Source organism: Mauremys reevesii, linkage group 8, assembly GCF_016161935.1.
Source record: "Mauremys reevesii isolate NIE-2019 linkage group 8, ASM1616193v1, whole genome shotgun sequence".
NCBI lineage: Eukaryota > Metazoa > Chordata > Testudines > Geoemydidae > Mauremys > Mauremys reevesii.
The window spans coordinates 61,571,567-61,592,692 of record NC_052630.1 but is presented as its reverse complement, the minus strand read 5'-3'; the positions used below and the strand labels follow the sequence as shown (position 1 = coordinate 61,592,692).

General features: G+C 40.2%; 2 protein-coding genes across 7 annotated transcripts in view; one reads left to right on the top strand and one right to left on the bottom strand.

Annotated features, from left to right (window-relative positions):
• The first annotated feature begins 3,356 nt into the window (after positions 1 to 3,356).
• On the top strand, positions 3,357 to 8,856 carry GLRX2 (glutaredoxin 2). Of its 6 annotated transcripts, none has more exons than XM_039483263.1 (4): positions 3,357 to 3,590; positions 4,831 to 4,894; positions 7,091 to 7,267; positions 7,952 to 8,856. In XM_039483263.1, exons 2-4 carry the CDS (start codon positions 4,832 to 4,834, stop codon positions 8,096 to 8,098), a joined length of 387 nt encoding a protein of 128 aa, XP_039339197.1. In that variant the 5' UTR covers positions 3,357 to 3,590; position 4,831; the 3' UTR covers positions 8,099 to 8,856. The 6 variants fall into 6 exon arrangements, with proteins under 6 accessions (XP_039339197.1, XP_039339195.1, XP_039339193.1 ...); XM_039483261.1 differs by lacking the exon at positions 3,357 to 3,590 and adding an exon at positions 3,725 to 3,870; XM_039483259.1 differs by lacking the exon at positions 3,357 to 3,590 and adding an exon at positions 3,809 to 3,966.
• Positions 8,857 to 15,117: 6,261 nt separating this feature from the next.
• RO60 (Ro60, Y RNA binding protein) overlaps positions 15,118 to 21,126 on the bottom strand; it is a 27,981-nt gene continuing 21,972 nt past the window's right edge. Inside the window, exons 7-9 of the mRNA XM_039483714.1 lie at positions 20,152 to 20,265; positions 18,783 to 18,929; positions 15,118 to 17,332 (exon numbers count right to left, since the gene is read on the bottom strand). Coding sequence (XP_039339648.1) covers positions 17,180 to 17,332; positions 18,783 to 18,929; positions 20,152 to 20,265 — 414 coding nt within the window. The 3' untranslated portion in view covers positions 15,118 to 17,179. The remainder of the gene's footprint in view (positions 17,333 to 18,782; positions 18,930 to 20,151; positions 20,266 to 21,126) is intronic.

The window sequence follows — 21,126 nt, the reverse complement described above, 5'->3', positions numbered from 1 at the left end:
TTTCCCAGTGGTTGGCTGGCAGGAATAGGAAGCAGTACTCTTGGCTTCTTTTCTCAGCTCTGAAATTGACCTGTGTGACCTTGGGATTCTAAACAAAGACAAACTGGTCAGACAACATGAACTCAAGTGCCACCAATAGGCAGATAACACACAGCTCTACCTATCCTTCACCATATATGACCACACCACTGCCATCACGCTGGCCCAGTGCTCAGATGAGACGGACCAGCTCATGGATGAACAGCTGGGAGAAGCTTAGCTGAACCTGAGCAAGAAAGAGATGATGCTGGTGGCCAGAGGAAAGCCCTTTGAAAAGTCTGCAGACACCATGCAGTCTCCTTTGGCTGAAGATACACACCCAAAATTGCTCAGTTCAGTCTGTAGTTAAGAAGTACTCTTGGATTCCTTGTTGATGCTAAGCTTTCACACAGAAGTATCTGAGAGTGACTCATTCTATCATCTCCAATTGGCTAAAAGATACCATCCCATGTTGGTCAACAATGACTTGGCCTCAGTTATTCATGCCTTCATCACCTCAGCTGAACTACAGCAATGTGATAAACCTGGATGTGAAGTCTTCAGCACTCAGGAAACTCCAACTAGTATACACTACTGCACCATGTCTCCTCAGCAAGATAGGCTGCTGCAAGCACCTCATACCTCTCCTCTCCTCTCTAAATTGGCTTCCGATAGAAGACCAAATAAAGTTCAAGGCCTGATCTTCAAGGCACGACATGGCCTGAGCCCAGAATATCTAGAAGACCCCTTCAGCTCCAGGGAGAAGAGTGCTGACAACTTGCTCTTGTGGCACAATGGAACTCTCTATAAATAACATGAGTAAAACTTCAGCATGCAAGAAACAGACCTTTACCAGCCTCAGGCTGTCTATACTAGAAACTTGAGTTGACCTATATTAAGTCAGTTTACAGTCACTGCAATAATGACAGTGGTGGTGTATGTTAACACTACCCTCTGTGTGCTCTCACAGGGAATGCTTCCACCAACCTAAGAGGGGCAGTGCAAGGTGCTGAGAGATCTCTTGGCTCTTCTGGGAGCTCCCTGCCAGGTACCTGGCTGCCCCACAGGCTCCTGGGCGGCTGCCTCCTCCCTCTGCTCCCTGTTCCTGGCCAGGAGTTGCATGGCCAGGACTTCTCCTCTTCCCATTCCCTGCAGGAGCCTTCCCCCAGGGCTTCTCCCCTCCCATTCCTCACTAGGAGCCAGGGGAAGCCGCCTGGGGCTTCTCACCTTCAGGGAGTAGGGTCCAGCTACCCTAGCTTCTCAGTCCCCCTGCCCAGCTTCTCACACTTGGTTCTAGCTGGAAGTGGGGAAGGGTGGGGGGAAGCTGTGTGGGCTTCTTACCCTGGTTCTCAGCTGAGAGCAGGGTCCATTCTCTTCCAGCTGGGAGCAGGGTCCAGCCACCCAGCTCTCCACAGGAGCAGGGGGCAGCTGGGCTCTAGTTGCCTGGCTATCTTGTCAATTTCAGGACTCCTGCCCTGAAATTAACAAGACAGCCAACAGCCAATTAAAGGGATGCAGTGTCTACAGTGATACACCTAACTACAGGGATATAATCCTAATACCTCTGGTGGCAGAGGAGTTATTATGATGGTGTAGTAGGCACTTACACCAGCAGGAAGAAGGCTGTAATTAAGACATAATTAGGTCAAGGTAAACTGCCTTATGTGGACCTAGCTGTGTAGTGTAAACCAACCCTAAGACAGGTTTCAGAGTGGTAGCCGTGTTAGTCTGTATTAGCAAAAACAAGAGTCCTTGTGGCACTTTAGAGACTAACAAATTTATTTGGGCATAAGTTTTTGTGGGCTAAAACCCACTTCATCAAATGCATGGAGTGAAAAATACAGTAAGCAGTATATATATTACAGCACATGAAAAGATGGGAGTTGTCTTATCAAGTGGGGGGGTCAGTGCTAATGAGGCCAATTCAATTAAGGTAGAAATGGCCTATTCTCAACAGCTGACAAGAAGGGATGAATATCAACAGACGGGGAAATTACTTTTGTAGTGTTAACGAGGCCAATGCAATCAGGGTGGACATCACCCATTCCCAACAGTTGACAAGAAGGTGTGAGTATCAACAGAGGGAAGATTACTTTTTGTAGTGACCCATCCACTCCCAATATTTATTCAGGCCTAATTTGATGGTGTCCAGTTTGCAAATTAATTCCAGTTCTGCAGTTTCTCCTTGAAGTCTGTTTTTGAAGTTTTTTTGTTGAAGAATTGCCACTTTTAACACTTCTGCCTCCCTGGATACTCAATAACAGACCTAAAAGTGGACATTTTTCTACAAAAAAACTTCAAAAATAGACTCCAATGAGAAACTGCAGAACTAGAATTAATTAGAAAACTGTACATCATCAAATTAGGCCTGAACAAAGACTGGGAGTGGATGGGTCATTACAAGAAATAGAAAGTATCAGAGGGGTAGCCGTGTTAGTCTGGTTCTGTAGAAGCAGCAAGAATTTCTGTGGCACTTATAGATTAACAGATGCTTTGCAGCATGAGTTGCAGGAATACCCACTTCTTCGGATGGCTTGCATCCGAAGAAGTGGGTATTCAGCCACGAAAGCTCATGCTGCAAAACGTCTGTTAGTCTATAAGGTGCCACAAGAAATAGAAACTAATTTCCCCATGCTAATTTTCCCCTACTGTTGTTACTCACACCTTCTTGTCAACTGTTTGAAATGGGCCACCCTGATTACCACTACAAAAGTGATTCTTCCTCCTGTTAATAATAGCCCACTTTAATTGAATTGCCTCATTAGAATTAGTCTTGTATCCAATGAAGTGGGTATTCACCCACAAAAGCTCATGCTGCAAAACGTCTGTTAGTCTATAAGGTGCCACAGGATCCTTTGCTGCTTTTACAGATCCAGACTAACATGGCTACCCCTCTGATACTCATTAGAATTAGTAAGGCAACCCCCATCTTTTCATGTTCTAAATCTATATATCTATATCTATCTTCCTACTGTATTTTCCACTCCATGCATCTCATGAAGTGGATTCTAGCCCATGAAAACTTATGCCCAAATAAATTTGTTAGTCTCTAAGGTGCCACAAGTACTCCTCGTTTTTTACTTTTAAGTCTGTTATTGAGTGTCCAGGGAGACTGAAGTGCTCTCCTTCTAGTTTTTGAATGTTACAATTCTTGATGTCTGATTTGTGTCCATTTATTGTTTTGCCTAGACTGCCCGGTTTGGCCAATGTACATGGCCTAACGCCCGCTCACTTCTAAAGGCCCCTCCTCCAGCCTACCGGGAGGGACCACTGGACCCAGGAACCAACGAATTGCGTGGGACAATGTACATGGCAGAGGGGCATTGCTGGCATAAACTCACCCAAGAACAATCACAAACCTCACCACCTTCTGCTCCCTGTGCCAAGGCGTTTCTTTGACCTTGCCTTCTCTGACACCAATACACAAGAATGTGGCGTTAGCACCTAACCTAACCCCTCCCAAAACAAGCCACTGTACTGTGCCCACCTCTCCCTCAGGGGACAGGAGCACGCAACCACCGGCTGACAGATGGGCCGCCCATTGCTTAATGCAGTAGCAGAAGGCGGCTCAGGTACCGTGGCCGCGGAGGGAGAGGGCGGGGGGCATGTGTGTGGCGGTGCGGGGGTCGGGCTGTGGATGAAGGCGAGTGGGGGAGCGGAGCAGGCACTGCTCTCCCGGGCCAGCGCGGGGGGAGGGGGCGGCGGTCCCTGGGCTCCGCGGAGGGAGGGACGCGGGCAGGCAGCGCGGCGGGCAGCCCGGCTTGCGCAGGAGCTGGTCGGGCTCCTCCCCCGGCCCGGCGAGCCCATGGTGGCCTTGTGGGGAGCCCTGCGCGCCGCCGGCAGCCGGCTCAGGTCCGTGCGGCGGGGCCCTGGAGCTGTGACCTCGCACCCACCGGGGGCCCCGGGAAAGGGCGGGTCTGGCCCTGCCTGCATCGGCCTCTCCCCCCGGTGGGGTCGCCCGCTTGCTCCGTGGCCGCTGCGGGGCTGCCCCACTGCCCCCGACCCCGTGCCGCTGCCGAGCAGGGGTTCCGGGCCGCGCCCATCGGAGCAGGGCGGGCCGCGCGCTGGGGCCGAGCCCCGCTCAGGGTGTGCTCCCCTGTGCTGGGCACGCCTAGCCCGGCAGGGAGCGAGCCAAGCCGGCTGAGCCTGCCCGCCGCCGGCTGCCCGCCCCCCACGGGGTCTGCCTGCCCCAGCGCTCTCAGCGGCGCCGCCACCGCATCCGGGCAGATGCATCAGCCGAGCCCAAGGCAAACGGGGGACAGAGGCCCCCACACCATTACCGGTCTGGTCCCCTAGGACTGGGAGAGTTACCCTGGTATAGTAAACTGGGGGAGGGAGAGCGAGTGTTGTCGTTGTGTTAAGGATAAAGTTACACCCCGTAAACTCTAGCAGGCAAAACGGAATAAGCTACGCCGGTGCAGGTACCTTTGGACCACTGCAACTGAATCCTGGCTAGGGTGGGCTTGCCACTTTAATTACACCAGCATAATTAAAGAAGCAAAACATATTCATGTAGCTAATTCCTTTGTTAGGTGGCATTTTAAAAAGGAATGTTTCTGTAATTCACTTCAAACTAATGACTGCTGTGCAATGCCAAACCTGCGGAGACAAAATCGTGGGATACCAGTGGATTTGTGATGTCAAACTGTCTCTGTTTTGGGCACTTTGCCGATACGTAAAAAATCGGGTGGGGGTAGTGAAGTTGTTTTGACAGAAAGCCTTAGTATCATATTTAAAATAACTTGAGAACCATAAAAATGAATGACTGTTTTTCAAAAAGAGGTTTTATCTATCTAATACTTTTATTTTTAGAATGGGAAATAGCCCATCTACTTCAATGGGATTGTCTAATGCTGCTACTGAGAACAAGATCCAGGTAAATAAAGGGGTCATTTATTATTCAGAAAGAATTATTATTTCTAGCCTTTGAAAAAGGGATCATAATTTACTAACTTCCTTTATTTTTTCTAATCAGTACAATGATTGCTTTTTTTTTTATCACATCAGGCTACAGAATCTGATCTGTAAATTTAGTCTAGTAAATAATGTATTATACTTTTGAACTCCAGTTCTGCAGTCTAATCCATGTGGGCAAACCCTTATACTTTCACAGTGTCCCATTTAAATCCGTTAAATTCACCACTGGTGTCATTATTAAATGGTGATGTCTTGGAGGAGGGGAGGGGTTAAATCCAATGAAACCAATTCATTAAGCAATGAGAGCTAGAAAATATCTCAGGTTGAGCTCCAGTAAAGTAATAGTCTTACATTTCTAGAAAGAACTTTATCCTTTTTTCCACATTCATCTTTTGACTACACAGCCTGTCAGACCTGCATCATTTTTACCTTTAGATGACTTATCACAGCCATGTTACTCACAGCTCTGTTATATTTTGGGGGATTCTTGGAAAGGTCCATCCTGTCATGCCAGACCCCTACAATGTTCTGTTCCCTGGGGTTTATCATGCCTTGTCCATATTCTGTCTTCAGATCTCTTTAGAGGTGTTTTCCTTGGACCACCCGTGCGTTTTATCACCCAAACAATATACAATTACACATGCACATTATGTTAAAAGTTATGATGTTATTAAGGTTACAAAATCAAGAACTCAAGTCAGGAAACGTCAGTATTAAGGTGGCCTGTCCCTCTAACTTTTGAGTGTGTTTGGGAGGATAGTGTGCTGTAGTGGTCCCAGACTCTTCTGTCCATTACCCCGCTCAAGTGGGAGCCCGTTCTCACCCATCCTCTACAACTTGTCCCTGTGCTAGTCCTCTCTCTTCCACACTCCTGGCTTCTCATCCCGGTCCCTTTCTTGTCACCTACCCAGTCTCCACTCCTCAGGCTTGTCATCCAAGTCCCATTCTCCTTGTCCAGCCAGTCCTAGTTTCCCCTCCAGCTCCCTGTACTAGTCTTCTTGCCTAGCCAGTCCTGCTTCATGGGTTATAAGGCCAGAAGGGGCCATTGTGAACAGTTAGAGCAGTGGTCCCCAACCTTTTCCGGGAGGCAGGCGCCGGACGACGAGCCACTGAGGACTGTCATCTAAGTGCGCCCGCGTACTGGCTGGTGGACAAGCATCTGCCGAAATGGCACAGAGAAGCGGCAATGTCAAGAGGTGTCGCCGCCGAAATGCTGCCAAAAATCAGCGGCATTTCGGCGGTGATGCCGCTTTTTGGCGGCATTTCAGTGGCGACATCTCTTGATGATGCCATTTTTTGGCAGCATTTCGGCAGATGCTTGTCCGCCAGCCAGTAGGCAGGCGCACTTAGATGACCCGGTGGGCACCGTGTTGGGGACCACTGAGTTAGATTGATCTCCTGTATAACACAGGCCATACAATGTCCCTGAATTAAATTCTTGTTTGAACTTTTAGAAGGGTATCCAGTGATGGAGAAACTACCACAGCCCTTGATAAATAGTTTCAGTGGTTAATTGCCCTCGCTGTTAAAATGTATGCCTTACAGAGGTAAAATAACACCTCTACTTCTATTCACTATTCCCCTGATTATACATCCAAGAATTGTATTAGCCCTTTTGGCCATAGTGTCTCACTCGGAGCCTGTGTTGAGCTGATTATCTACCACCACCATGACTCTCCCCTCACCCCAATCCTTTTCAGACTCTCTTCTTCCCAGGATAGAGTCCCCTGTACTGTAACTATAGCCTACATTCTTTGTTTCTAGATACAAACTTCACATTTGGCCATTTAAAAACACATATTGTTTGCTTGTATCCAGTTTACAGAGTGATCGTGATCACTCTTTAACAGTAATCTATCCTCTTCATTATTTACCACTTCCCTAATCTTTGTGTCTCTTGCAAACTTAATCAGTAATGATCTTTTGTTTTCTTCCAACTCATTGATAAAAAATGTTAAATAGCATAGGGTCAAGAACTAATCCTTGCGGGACCCCACTGGAAACACCTACTTATAACTTTTGGAATTTGTTACCACAATGAAAAGACAAAACATATTGCTTTTGTCTAAGACTTTCTTTAAGAATGTGATTAATTCATTTAATTAGTACCCATGTGCAGAATACATTGACTCAACCTTTTTAAAAAAAAATACAGGAAACCATTTCGGACAACTGTGTAGTGATTTTCTCTAAAACAACGTGTGGCTACTGCAAAATGGCAAAGAAACTGTTCCAGGATATGAATGTAAATTACACAGCAATAGAACTAGACATGTACGAAAATGGAAGCCAGTTTCAAGACATTCTTCATCAAATGACTGGTGGCAGGACGGTGAGTACATCTTTTCAGATGTAGTAACTAAAATAGAGGGGGGCTAATTCACTGAAACAATAGTCCACCAATTGTGACCTCATCAGATCTTGCATGCTAGCTGCGTTGAACCTTTATATGAGCTCCTAAGTAAAACACAAGGTGTTTGAGGAAGCCGTAGCAAAGCTTCTGTAAGGTATCTCACATTCCTCCTGGTGCTGACGTACCACTCGAGAGTCATGATAGTTACTGTACTGCTGATCCTGCTGTCTTTCAGATGAGACTTTACACAAAGGTCACATAAAAGACACAAAACTGAAATCCATCAGGGATACTTTTTGCTTGGGTAGAAGTGTTAGCCCCAGTATCCTGGCACCTTTGGGAATTACATTCTGCCTTTGTAACAATTCCCTGTAACTTCATTTGAATCAAGTGTTTTTTCACTGCATGTCCTAAACCTATATGCAAATGGTACATATTACTTTTAAGGAGAAGGTGCAGTGATGCCTCTGTTTAATATAAAGCATCTCAGGACCCCTTTTATAGAACGTTATTATGGAAATGTAAGACTGTCCATCAAATAGCAAGTATGTAAAAGCTTAGCATTCCTACGTTTATATGGCAGTGCGGCAGCATGCATGACCACACTTGGTTTTTAGCCTACTTCCAACAAAATAACTAATGTAATTTTCATATACTTAACAGGTTCCAAGAGTGTTTATTAATGGGGCTTTCATCGGAGGTGCTACAGATACTCAAAGGCTTCACCAGGAAGGCAAGCTGCTTCCATTAGTTCATCAATGTCAAATGAGAAGAGCAAAAAATTCTGATCTGCCATGTAGCCTACCTTAGCCTCACTTAAAGTGCCCCTAGTCTAGATGTTAGGTATTTAAAATCCATCTTTAGGCCTCTGAGAACCCACAAGGTCTAATATTAGGCCATTTATTTGGCAGCCTAACTATGAATTTAGGTGCCAATTGTTAAACACCCAAACTTGAAAATTTAGGCCTACATGTGCAGCATGGTCTACTAAACTAGGGTTTGGAGCGAATAATTCATCAATTTGAAATCATTTATCTAACACAGACATTACGGCCTTGGGCAATAGTTAAACTCTCCCTTCCTCAGCTTCACCGTTCATAAAATGGAAGTAAAAACCATTACCTACCTCACAGAGCTTTTGTGTGGATTAGTTACTATTTTTGCTACAGTGCTTTGGAGACATAAAGGACAAAATGTTTTAAATATGTTAAAGTGCTACACGAGGTTCTGTGAAATAGGTGACAAACAACTAGTGAAAACTTGCACTGCTAATCACCTTCAAAACGTTGTAGTATCCTATTGATTGTAATGTGAGTTGGTTTGCTATACTTTCTAGCTAATTTTACTGTCATTGTGTTGGAACAAAAAATGACAGTGCAATTTAGTGTTTCCTATAAAATCACATCAGTGCTAAAGATTGATTCATCTCTTTGTCAAATTATGTACACTGAACACACTAAAAAGAACCACTTAATGTCTTTTATTCATATGAAGTCTGCAGTTACAGAGATTTTAATTACATTTCTGCAAATGTAAAAGTTATGTTATTAAAGGCAGTATCATGGTAAGCTACAGTAGTTGAGTTTTTCTTACAGTTCTGTATATACTCTCAAGTAACAGTTGGAAACTTTTTTTTTTATTTTTTTAAACACGCTAAGTTCTAATCACTTTGAGACACTTAACAACCAGTCTGTTCTGTTTCAATAATGTAGTTAAGTAGTTTCAGGTACTACACCTGCTGCTGGCTCCCCTGCCAATTTTAGTAGTTTAGTTGTTTTTAAATGTGATGAAGGTCCAACATACATGGTAATAGTGAATCTGACTATATACAGATATATAAGGTAAATAAAGCTTTTGTCTAATAGTTCAGGCACTGTAATGTTACATGTAAGGAGGTGTTAGTAGCGCTATACAAGGCACTGGTGAGACCTCATCTAGAATACTGTGTGCAGTTCTGGTCTCCTATGTTTAAGAAGGATGAATTCAAACTGGAACAGGTTCAGAGACGGGCTACTAGGATGATCTGAGGAATGGAAAACCAGGCTTATGAAAGGAGACTCAAATTGCTTGGCTTGTTTAGCCTAACCAAAAGAAGGCTGAGGGGAGATATGATGGCTCTCTCTAAATAGATCAGAGGGATAAATACCAGGAAGAGAGAGGAACTATTTAAACTCAGTACCAATGTGGACACAAGAACAAATGGATATAAACTGGCTATCAGGAAGTTTAGACTTGAAATTAGACGAAGGTTTCTAACCATCAGAGGAGTGAAGTTCTGGAACAGCCTCCCAAGGGGAGTAGTAGGGGCAAAAGACATATCTGGCTTCAAGACTAAACTTGATAAATTGAGGGGATGGTATAATAGGATAGCCTAATTTTGGCAATTACTTGGTCTTTGACTACTAGTGGTAAATATGCCCAATGGCTTGTGATGAGATGTTAGATGGGGTAAGATCTGAGTTACTACAGATAATTCTTTCCTTAGTGTCTGGCTGGTGAGTCTTGCCCACGTGCTCAGGATTTAGCTGATCGCCATATTTGGGGTCAGGAAGAAATTTTCCTCCAGGGCAGATTGGCAGAAGCCCTGGGGGTTTTTCGCCTTCCTCTGCAGCATGGGGCACGGGTCACTTGCTGGAAGGTTCTCTGCACCTTGAAGTCTTTAAACCATGATTTGAGGACTTCAATGGCTCAGACACAGGTTTGATACAGGAGTGGGTGGGTGAGATTCTGTGGCCTGCATTGTGCAGGAGGTCAGACTAAATGATCATAATGGTCCCTTCTGACCTTAAAGTCTATGATTCTATGTAACTATAGTAAGGAGATTTCATATAGAAATATGATTTAAGTTAAATGTCCATCTGTGTTCAATTGTCCATATGCAATATACATGTACTTTTAAAAATATAAGTTACATACTGACTTCACAGTTCCTTTGTGTCACTTTGAAATAAGCAGCTTTGTTGCGGGGAGGAGGGGGCAATTGCTTTCCACCTAACTTTTTCAGGCCCTGACATATCTCACTGTTATTTACTTACTACTTAAAGTCGTCATGCAACTTTGGGGAGATCTACCTCTGGTCCTGAGACAACAGCTCAGGTGCCACATATGCTGCCCTAGCTTTTCATTTCTTCCACTCTCCCACCAGATTCTGAGTACCAGCATGCCAGCTGTCTAGAGAGCTATTACTTTGCTGCTTGGAAGCTCTTTGAGCAGTCCCAGAGGGACTGAAACAATCTGTCTTTAGTCAGGAAGACAACATTGCTTCAGTTTATTCAAGTCTACCTCACAATCACATGGGCTAGAAACTTAAAAAAAAAATCTGAAAACAGATGGCTTAGCTTCTTGAAGTGCCAGGAAAGCTTCATGCATCAGTTGCAAGTAGGTTTTAAGTCATGAGTTAAGTTTTGGCAGGGTACTGTTGGAGTGATACAAATACAGTAATTTAACTAGTGTTAATACCACTAACGCGTGGTAAAGGCACCACCATTAGGTTGTCAGAGCTCCTGCAGTTCAACGTGCACACTAATCAGGTAAATGCATGGCTCACATAACTTTTGTGCCATAACAAAACTTACTTGCAGAAGGCTTTCAGAGCATATGAATAATAAAAACAGCCTGGGAAGCTATGTAGTCCCTATGCACAATATTATAGGTCAAACATTGCAAATTCTATACTAATAGCTAGGACACTATAAAACGCTATACTGTTAAAAAGGGCAGATAGATGGCCAAAAAGGAATTTTCTGAGTTGAACAGTTGGTCACAATGCAGTCTTTGAGATAAGACACTGAACTGGGACTCACCCTTGCTTTATTTTTGGCTGTGCCACTTAAGTGTGTGACATTAGGCAAATCACTTCACCTCTCAACTCATCTGTAAAACAGGGACAGTTATATTTACTTTTCTCTGTAAGGAGCTTTGAGATCTTTGGGTAACAAGCACTATGTAACAGCTAATTAGAGTAAATATACCGTATTTCTGCCATGCTTCCTTCCTTTCCCTTTCAGTGCTTCATTTGTCAACCCACTTCCCCCTCAAATGTATGGTTCTGAACATTTCCCTGCTGCAGTGTGACAGACTCATCCCAGCATCTTATACACCAGCAGTTACGTTGCAGCAGTGTAAAAGACACAGCTTGAGATACTCTTAAAGCTTCATCTTAATATAAAACTGCACAGCTGTTGCAGGAAAGACAGCATTTTTTTTTTAAAACCTCCCTTGGTTACTACTATCATGCATATCTGTCTTGTTACGTAGATAGCTAGCAACTGTAAGACTGATATCTTAAAGCTTGGTGCTAAATTGGCATGGGAGGGAGGAGCAGTTAATCATAAAGGATTCCTTTAAAAAAAAAAAAAGAAATATTAGGTGTGTCAAGTTTAGTCTTCCTTGGCTTTGTTGTGAAACAGTATCAATACTCTGATCCCCACAAGCTTTCCCTAGCACTTTAGGAGGCCTTTAATTCAAGGCAATGTCAGATTTTTAACCAAGACATCCTTTTTTCTCTCTGTCAATTAAGCATTGGAATTAAATAGGGTTTAGCAAAAGTTCTAAACAGACACAAAATCCCTTCCCCTCTTAATTGCTCCACTTCCAGTCTCAATCTCATGTTTCATATATTCTTCCATCACCACACGTTCTACGAGGATGGACCCCCCCTGAATTACTAAAGCTAAACTAAAGTCAAGCAAAAGGTTGGTGACAAAATCCTGCCTTTATATATATATCATAAAAAGAACCCAAGACCAATTTATTATTCTTTGCAGATCATGATTAAGGTTGTCTGAGGGAAAAGGGGAAAGTATGTACCTTAAATATGTATTTCCATTTTTAAACAACTTTTCAGTGTTTTTTAAATAAATTTTATATTCAAGTTTTTCCTCTCTCCTAGTTTGTTGATACATATCCACCTTACCTAGATGTTTAGTTAAGCTCTGCAAATCAAAAGGAGGCACATAGCCACATACAAGTTACTAAACCCTGTACCTAAGATGTACCTCACAAAGCCAGCATTATTTTATTTGCATCAATTCGCCAATCCTCCACAGAGCTGCTGGTGCTGCTCAGGCTTCTCCTGAGCTCTCCAACTGCCTGTAGCATGTGCAGTGGTGAGGTTCTTGCAGCTGTCTGAGCAGGAACATCACCCCGATCAGTCTTACGTTCTCTCTGATTTTGAAGAGCAACTAGCAAAAGACTCAAACTATCATCATCTTTAAGTGCATCAGAAGCAGGAAGCCTGCCAAACAATCAGTGGGGCCACTGGACAATCAAGGTGCTAAAGCAGCACTCAAGAAAGAAAAGGCCATTGTGGAGAAGCTAAATGAATTGTTTGCATTGGTCTTCACTGCCCAAGATGAGAGGGAGACTTCCCACACCTGAGTCATTCTTTTTAAGTGACAAATCTGAGGAACTGTCCTATATTGAGGTGTCAATAGACGAGGTTTTGGAACAAATTGATAAACAGTAATAAGTCACCAAGATCAGATGATATTCACCGAAGAGTTCTGAAGGAACTCAAATATGAAATTGCAGAACTACTAATTGTGGTATGTAAGCCATCACTCAAATCAGCTTCCATACCAGATGACTGGAAGAGAGCTAATATGTTGCCAATTAAAAAGGCTCCAGAGGAGATCCTGGAAATTACAGGCCAGTAAGCCAGTTTCAGTACCAGGCAAATTCATTGAACCTATAGTATTAGTAAAGAACAAAACTACCAGACACATAGATGAACATGATTTTTGGGGAAGAGTCAATGGGTCTACAGTTTGGGCTCTCTTGTCACTGCTCTGATCAAAAATGTATCCTCTCACTTCTTTGAGGCAAGCTCTTGGCGTATAAAATTCATGAGCACTTGATCACCCTTTCTGTATTTTACTTACATATTATGCTTCCAGTTCTCTCCACCCACCATTTCTTTCTCAAAGCTCAAGCCTGTCACCATTACATCCTTAAATATACACAATAGTTAGGTGTTATTCTCAGGTGTTATGATAATGTTAGGTATTTTTTAAATGCTTCCAAACCCCATTAGGCTCTTGCACAGCAGCACTTTCTATTACAAACTCAGCTATTACTAAGTGTTTTTCATTCTTTAAACAACCAACATATGTATTCTGTAGCTATCAATAATTCTATTGAAAATCTAGGACTAGCATGTGGGTTTCTAGTGAAATGTAAATTGATTTGAAAGCCTCTTTATTCAGGCAGGTATCAGGAAATCAAATCACACCCCTAACTGGACTTTTGCCCATCGTAGACATTTGGACATATTCGCTTTGAAAAACTGAACTTAATTTCAAACTAGCTCTTAAATTTCCCCTTTCTGTAATAAATCTTAGTGCACGATTATATCTGATTGTATTTTGTCTAGAGCCAAATGGAAACAAAGTGTTCCACCAATGCAAACAACAATATTAACTTGATAAGGTCATCTCTCCTCTTTGGTGAAAAGGTAATTCAGTATATTTACCATAAATAATTAAATTCTAAATAAAGCTTGGCAATTACACTTAGCTCACACTTTTTTTTTAATGTTACTGTAACTATTAGTCTAGTTCTTACCCACACACACATCCACACTCCAATTTGCACATTATCTTGACCTATTCATTCTGCAGACTAGAAACTGTTTGATTACTGGATTTAAGACTAAAGAACATAACAGCAGCAGTCATGTTATGCTCTATGCTTCCAACCTTAGGGTTCAGAACCATATGCTAAAAGAGAATGAGGTGAGTAGCAACATGTCTTCCAGACTTGCAGGACTTCAGCATGTACGCGAATACCGACCTTGTCAGTGTTAAACTTTCAGCTGTCCCTCTCTGTACTCTGGAAACCTTCAAGGGGAGATGTAGGTGACAGCAGCCCCTCTGTATTGCCTCCCAGCTCCTGCCAGAGTTAAGGCCTTTGAAAATCTCAATCAATCTGCTATTGGGGGGAAAAGGACTCTTCTCTCTACCACTTCCATGGAAGGAAGGCACAAACCCTACTCATCCACCAATGGAAACATTTGGGGAGGCAGCCCACATAGGGGACAATATAGTCCTATCAATACAAACAAAACCAGTCAGAATGTAAAATTATACCCTATTAGTATAAGTACTTAGGAGCATATTCCATACTCCATCTTTTCAATAATGGAGAGGATATGACTAGAAGTGGTACACAACTCTAACAGATGTACTTAATGTCCTATTGACTGTACTGAATGTTTACCTTCACTCTGCTTATCTAGTTCAAGGATTTAGGTTTTCAACTGGGCTTATTTCAGTGATTCAATATTAGTGTAATTCTCCACTGTTAATCTGTTAGTACGGTCATTACTCCAATCAAATCCTTTTAATTATCATAGGTTTGTGCAAAATTGCATAAGGTCATTTCACATTTTCTAAGTACACACCTTCCTAATTTTCCAATCCATGTACTATTTATACTAAAACACTAGACTCTTATTACTTCCTAATAAGAAACTGTACTTACAACGCCTACCCAGTTTTCATTAACATTTCTGGCTCAGCAGTAAACATTTTATTAAATATTCAACTATTGTGTGATTTAGAAAAAATTACTATATTTAAAAAAACAAAACAAAAACCCACCAGTGCCTTTATTTGAAATAACTAACCCACGTCTTGATCGAGTATATTCCCCACGTTCTCTATACCTCTTTTGCAGGAGGCTTGAAAATGTCAGGGAATTTCTCACTCCAAAAGGATAGGTTACAAGGAAAAAACAAGATGAGGGTGCTGCCTCTTGAAATTCCTTTTACAAAGAAAGCAATGGAGTTGCTTCTGGATATTATCACCTGAAAAAAAACATCAGTAGCCTCACATTTTGAAAACTTTATTCTACTACTGCACTATCACTTACCAACGATTAACTGCAAGAAGTTCCATTCACTTTGACTGAAAGGCACTACTCCGTTACCACCAGTTCTTCAAATGAGAGTTTTAAAAAACAGCTCAAGTGCTATCCGTGTAAAATTCATGACAGAGTGGGATTCTTCATTATTCTGATTAATCCTTGAAGTAGAGCAAAAATGGGTAGTATGACACCTTGGACATTAGTATGACTAACTGAGACAGTAAGCCTGGGGCATGCCATCACCCATCTGATATTTTAAACATTATCAGAGTCTAAAATCTCCATCCTACAAACACTAACTTGAACTTATTTTCTTTATACTTTAAACATATTGAATAATGAGATAAAGAGTTTATCCATTGTTCAAATGTGAACACCTGCTTTACATCTCAAAGCATATTTTCAGCATAGAAACAGAAGTGTCATGTATTATTTACTATAAATTAGCTTATTTTATAACTACAATCTTTTTCAAACAAACACCAAATTACTCTTTTAAAATAATCACAGACAGCAGAACTAGGGTGACCAGATGTCCTGATTTTATAGGGACAGTTCTGATTTTTGGGTCTTTTTCTTATATAGGCTCCTATTATCCCCACCCCCATCCTGATTATTCACGTTAGCTGTCTGGTCACCCTAAGCAGGACTCTTGACAGCCACATGCATACAATTTAGGGAAAGATGTAAAGTATTACTAAAAACCTTAAAGATAAAACTTGTGTTCTTAATCTGTGACATTTTCAAAAGACCTTTTGATATTATATAAACACATTACTATTAATTCCTGCTCTAAAACAGAGTCAAGAAGTTATCTGTAGATATAACTTTCTCCCCTATGCCTTTTGCCCTCTTCTGTCTTTATTGTCATACAGAAGATTAAAACTCTCATTTCCAATACATTGCTAAACAAGTAAGATTTTGAGTATGAAGAGGGCAGCTGTATAATGCAGAAAGATCACTGTAAGAATGTCACTATGAAGTGGAAGTAGTTTTGAAAATAGACTGGATTTAATTTATTTTTAAAAATCAGAGAAATAAAGTTAATCTTTAAGCAGATTAAATGCCATAAAGTGCTCTGCTTTTTAGGAGGATAAGATTTCTTCAAAAGAATGAGCAGATAATACAGAAATTAAGAGCTATTTTTTTGATATGATGACCAAAACTTAAGAGTTAGACTAATTCAGATGCATTTGTTAATCTTCCTCATCAAAAAAGCACTTGAAACCTCAGCAAGCTATTACTTTGAAGGATGGGACTTCATTTTATGACTTCAGGGATCCTTTCTTTTGCTAAAAAGAGTTTGTACAGATTTCTTACAAAGCATACAAATTCTACAATAGTGCTGCTGAAATTGCAATGTACAAAAACTGCCTTTCAATTTACCAAAAAAGTTACATATTTTATTTTAGAAGATCCAGATAGTTATCTGTTCAGAAAAAGTCTGATTATCACAATTTAATCACATATTTCCACTTTCACTTTGTCAGTATAAAATTTGACAACTTTTACACTCCATCACAGTTACATGGTCTAGTGCACTCCAGAAAATAATTTCTCTTTTATAGATTTGAAACTGAACAATGGAAATGGTTGAATCTTATTCTTTTCAAATACAAAGATTAAAAAACAAAAACAAACCTTGAGTAAACTGCTGTTAAACTGACACTATTTAAAAACATTAACACCATTTCCCTTTCCTGCCCCCACTCCCAATACCAGAAGTAATTAATTAATTTATTCTTGAAGACAAAGGCATTGTACAGTGACAGAAAACCTTAGTATTATTCAACTATTATGAATGAAATTAAATCATAAAACTGTGTAGCAACATTTAGAAGGCTTTTCCATTGTTATTTTTAAACTATGTGCAACAACAACAAAAAAAGTAATATCTCATCTGCTTTTCCCTTTACAAAAAGGTATCATTCTGATATGTGCATCACGTGTACATTTGGCTGGGAGTTCTCAGGGCAGAGTCTCTTGCCAGCAATGGACCCACTGTGAATAGCAGGTGCTCACAGATTAAATCAAATCCAAAGTGAAGTTGCGAATGACATCTAGAGCTCCTGCATCAAAGCCACATATATCCAACATGCCTCTATCGTCTGGGTCTGCTATGGTAAAGCCATTTGATACCATTCCACAAACGATCAGTTTAGATGGAATACCCATTTTCTAGAAGTAGGAAGGAAAGCAAATAAAGCATTTTCAGTACACCAGAATATACACACAACAATTTATAAATCATCTGGGGCCTAATCCTGCAGCCCTTACTCAGGTACTCCACAGTGCACTGATTCAGTGATGATGGCAGCAGGAGATTTCATGAGTAAGGATTACAAAATCTAGCTGTTAATATTTTCTTTTTAACCAAAATAAAAGTCTCAGTTTGATTTATGTGAAAATGAAATAAATGCAATTAGTTGCTTTTATACACTGCCAAAGCCTAGGGACAGGAATACACAGTTAACCCATTTTTCCGCACAGACTATTCAAATGAAAACATTTAAATTTTCTATGGACTACATTTCATATGATGACTCTTGACAGTAATGGCCATCCAATCATCTAATAGGAGGAACAGCTGCATTTATGGATAAAGCATTGCTCTTGCAGTCAGATCAGGTCTCAGCTCTGCCACAGACTTCTTGGTGACCCTTGGCCTAGTCATTCAACATCTCTGCTTCAATTTTACCCAATTGCAGAACAGAGGTAACACTTACCTACCTCACAAGAGTGCTGTGGTGATTAACTAAGTCTTTAGTGTTTGTGAAGAACTCTGAGGTCTAATTTTTAGTTTCTAGTTAAAAAGGTATAATACGAATATAAATTAAATCTCTTGCCTACTGAGGATGTCAAAGATCTATGTTTAGAATTTGAACAACATTTTATTACAGTGGAACATGTTTATAGTGAAGTCATTTTTCTACAGTTTGACTTCATTATCAGTGAAGTTTCATTTCAAATCGACTTATAGGGAAAAAGTCTACAGAGCTTACATGATCAGCACAAGAAAAGCTACCGGAGGCCCTGCAGAGCTAGTAACTTCAGTAGCTTTCCTCCTGAAAAGGATAATAAGCAACATAAGCTCTGCTTTGAGTGGCTTTTTCACTCCTGTTGATCTGCCTTCTTTGCAGGCTCCCATAACCTTGTACTGGCAGCTATTTCTATACAAGTTTTTACTTCATTACTGAAAACAACTCTATCACAAAGCACTGAGGGATATCAGAACTTCACTTTTTTTTTGTACAAGTAGAATTTCACTGATTTACCAATCATATATCCAAGAGAAAAGTTCAAAAATTCACTAAGCACTAAGTATATCAAATTCTGTTACAGAAACTTAAACACAGGATGTAAATATTAGGCCAATAATTAATGACAAATTTTTATTTGAAAATTCCTGTTTTTGTTCCAAGATTTATCTGCAAACTAATGCCATTCATTTCTCCCTGAGTGTACAAAGATTCCAAGAATGAACCTTTTTTCTATACTACAAAAGCATACATTTATTGCATTAAACCACAAATGCTTACGTTTCCGAAACAAATTTCTGAACAATTTAATATTTTTTCCATTATTGTATGAGAGGACAATGATACTGTATTATCAGAAGGTTATTTACCTCCCTGTATTCCTTCAGAGCAACTGCAGGATGAATAGCTCCAGCAAAGGTCTCATTATCAGTGAACACAATAAAGACATCAGCAGCTGTGTGTGTTTTTTGAGCCCATATCATTGGAAGAGAACAATCAGTTTCACCCATTGGAATCTAAAAATACATAAGAATATTATTCTGGAAGTATTACAGTGATATCTTATAAATATTATCCTTTCATATTAACAGCTATGATTAACTATCCAAGAGCAATGTGGCCCTGAATTGGATAGTACAAAGGAGGACATGAGAAAGTTAACAGCTTTCCTTCTTCTATCTGCAATGTAGCATTCAATGGGTTACTCTGACATTAATTGCATTAGAAACATTGAACATAAAATGTATCAAAATATATTTAAAATGATGTTTATTTATAGAGCTGGTTGAAAATATTTCAGAGATACAGGGTTTTGTTAGAAAATGCAGATTTATCAAACCTGAAGTGTTTTGTTGAAAGATATTGGGTGATTCTAAGACGATCTAAGATACGTCGACTTCAGCTACACTATTCTCATAGCTGAAGTTGCGTATCTGAGATCCATTTCCCCCCCAGTGTAGACCAGCCCTTAGTTGTGATGACTAACTCAGCAGGCCCCATCCTGCAATGCAACATGCATGTCTGCTGAAATCAGTGGAGTTCCACATGGGTGCACAAGTCTACCTATTCTCATCAAATTGTAGGACTGGGGCCTGAATTTTGGCCTTTTTTACTCAATACTGTAATTTGAGGCTAACCGAACCACTGATGTCAACTGGAGTCTTATCCAACTGCAATGGGCTTTGGATACATCACCAGAGGAGTTTATTTCCCAGAAACTGATAAATTTTATGGCACGTGCTGTTGTAAAGCACAAGTTAACAGTACTGAAAAATATGAATTAGAACATTGCAGTGACTATACAGAATTGAAGATATAAAGATGATTGTTTATACAGTTGCTTTGAAAATGTAAAGTACTTTATGTACTATATGCAGAAGCTTTTTGGTAATATTACAAAAAAAATTACACCATTTTGCCTTACAGAATTTATTGTTCTCATCCATTTTTTAAATTTATGTGCCAATACCACTTCTTTAAAATGAAGTGTTGAACTATTCAGATAGTAAAGTAATATGATTTGCTTGACATAGCTTTTCAGTAGAAATCAGGTATATTAAGAAAAACAAGAAGAGTATTTTACTAAAATGTAGAATAAATTTACTACTAGGGATTAATTAGAAAGCACAAATTAGAATGAAAATACTAACACTCAAATTATGTCTTAATTTTTGGCAATAAATTTATCAGAATTATAAAGTAATTTACAGTACAACAAAACTAAAAGTGTTCACATACTTCAGACATTTTCAGTAATACTTGAGGTAATGTCATGTCTTTCGTCACTGGACAGGGGACTATTTCATCTGAAAAGGCAACAATATTGGAATCTTTCTCTGTGCGTGCAACAACCTGGGAGAAAAATAAGGTTTCAAGGAATTAGATCAAGTATTTTAATTTATCACTTTGTAATTATCTGCAGTTAGTTTGTTTTGTGATAATTCAACGTATTTTCTACTGAAAACACAAAGCACCAAATTAAAATAATACAGATATGACTGACTGCAAAAAAAGTGAAGTTAATGTTTCAACTCAACCCTTAATTTTCACTGTTATCCTAGAGTGCCTAAATATTACAAAAAGAACAGAACAGGAGTACTTGTGGCACCTTAGAGACTAACAAATTTATTTCAGCATAAGCTTTCGTGAGCTACAGCTCACTTCTTCGGATGCATAGAATGGAACACACAGACAGGAGATATTGTCTGTATGTTCCATTCTATGCATCCGAAAAAGTGAGCTGTAGCTCACGAAAGCTTATGCTGAAATAAATTTGTTAGTCTCTAAGGTGCCACAAGTACTCTTGTTCTTTTTGCGGATACAGACTAACACGGCTGCTACTCTGAAATCTGTAAATATTGCAGCAATCCAAGATGAACTAATGGACCTAATCACTATGACAAAAAAAACCTTAATTTTTAGTTTCTAGTTAAAAAGTTTGCATTTTTTCTGTTCTCTCTCTCTTTCCTTTCTGTTATAGGAAACAGACTGCATTTTGAACATGGTACATTTCTATTTTTCTATATTCCTGAAATTTAAAAAGCACAAGTAATTTAATTTTAAAGTTTAAGTTTTAAAAACAAATTGACTGCTATTTGAAAAGTGCACTGGAGTATTTTTCTTAATTATTAATCTCCAGCAAAGTAATTTTAAAACCTAAAAAGGAAAAAAAAGTATGTATTTTCCTCACCATTTAAAATATTATCATCCTTT

What these genes read in the sequence shown, in the direction of transcription:
- GLRX2 (XM_039483259.1), top strand. Translation starts at nt 3,824, where the DNA reads ATGGTGGCCTTGTGGGGAGCCCTGCGCGCCGCCGGCAGCCGGCTCAGG. An exon ending in TGCATCGGCCTCTCCCCCCG is followed by an intron (nt 3,967 to 4,830) that starts GTGGGGTCGCCC and finishes TTTTATTTTTAG; the next exon opens with AATGGGAAATAGCCCATCTA. An exon ending in CTACTGAGAACAAGATCCAG is followed by an intron (nt 4,895 to 7,090) that starts GTAAATAAAGGG and finishes AAAAAAATACAG; the next exon opens with GAAACCATTTCGGACAACTG.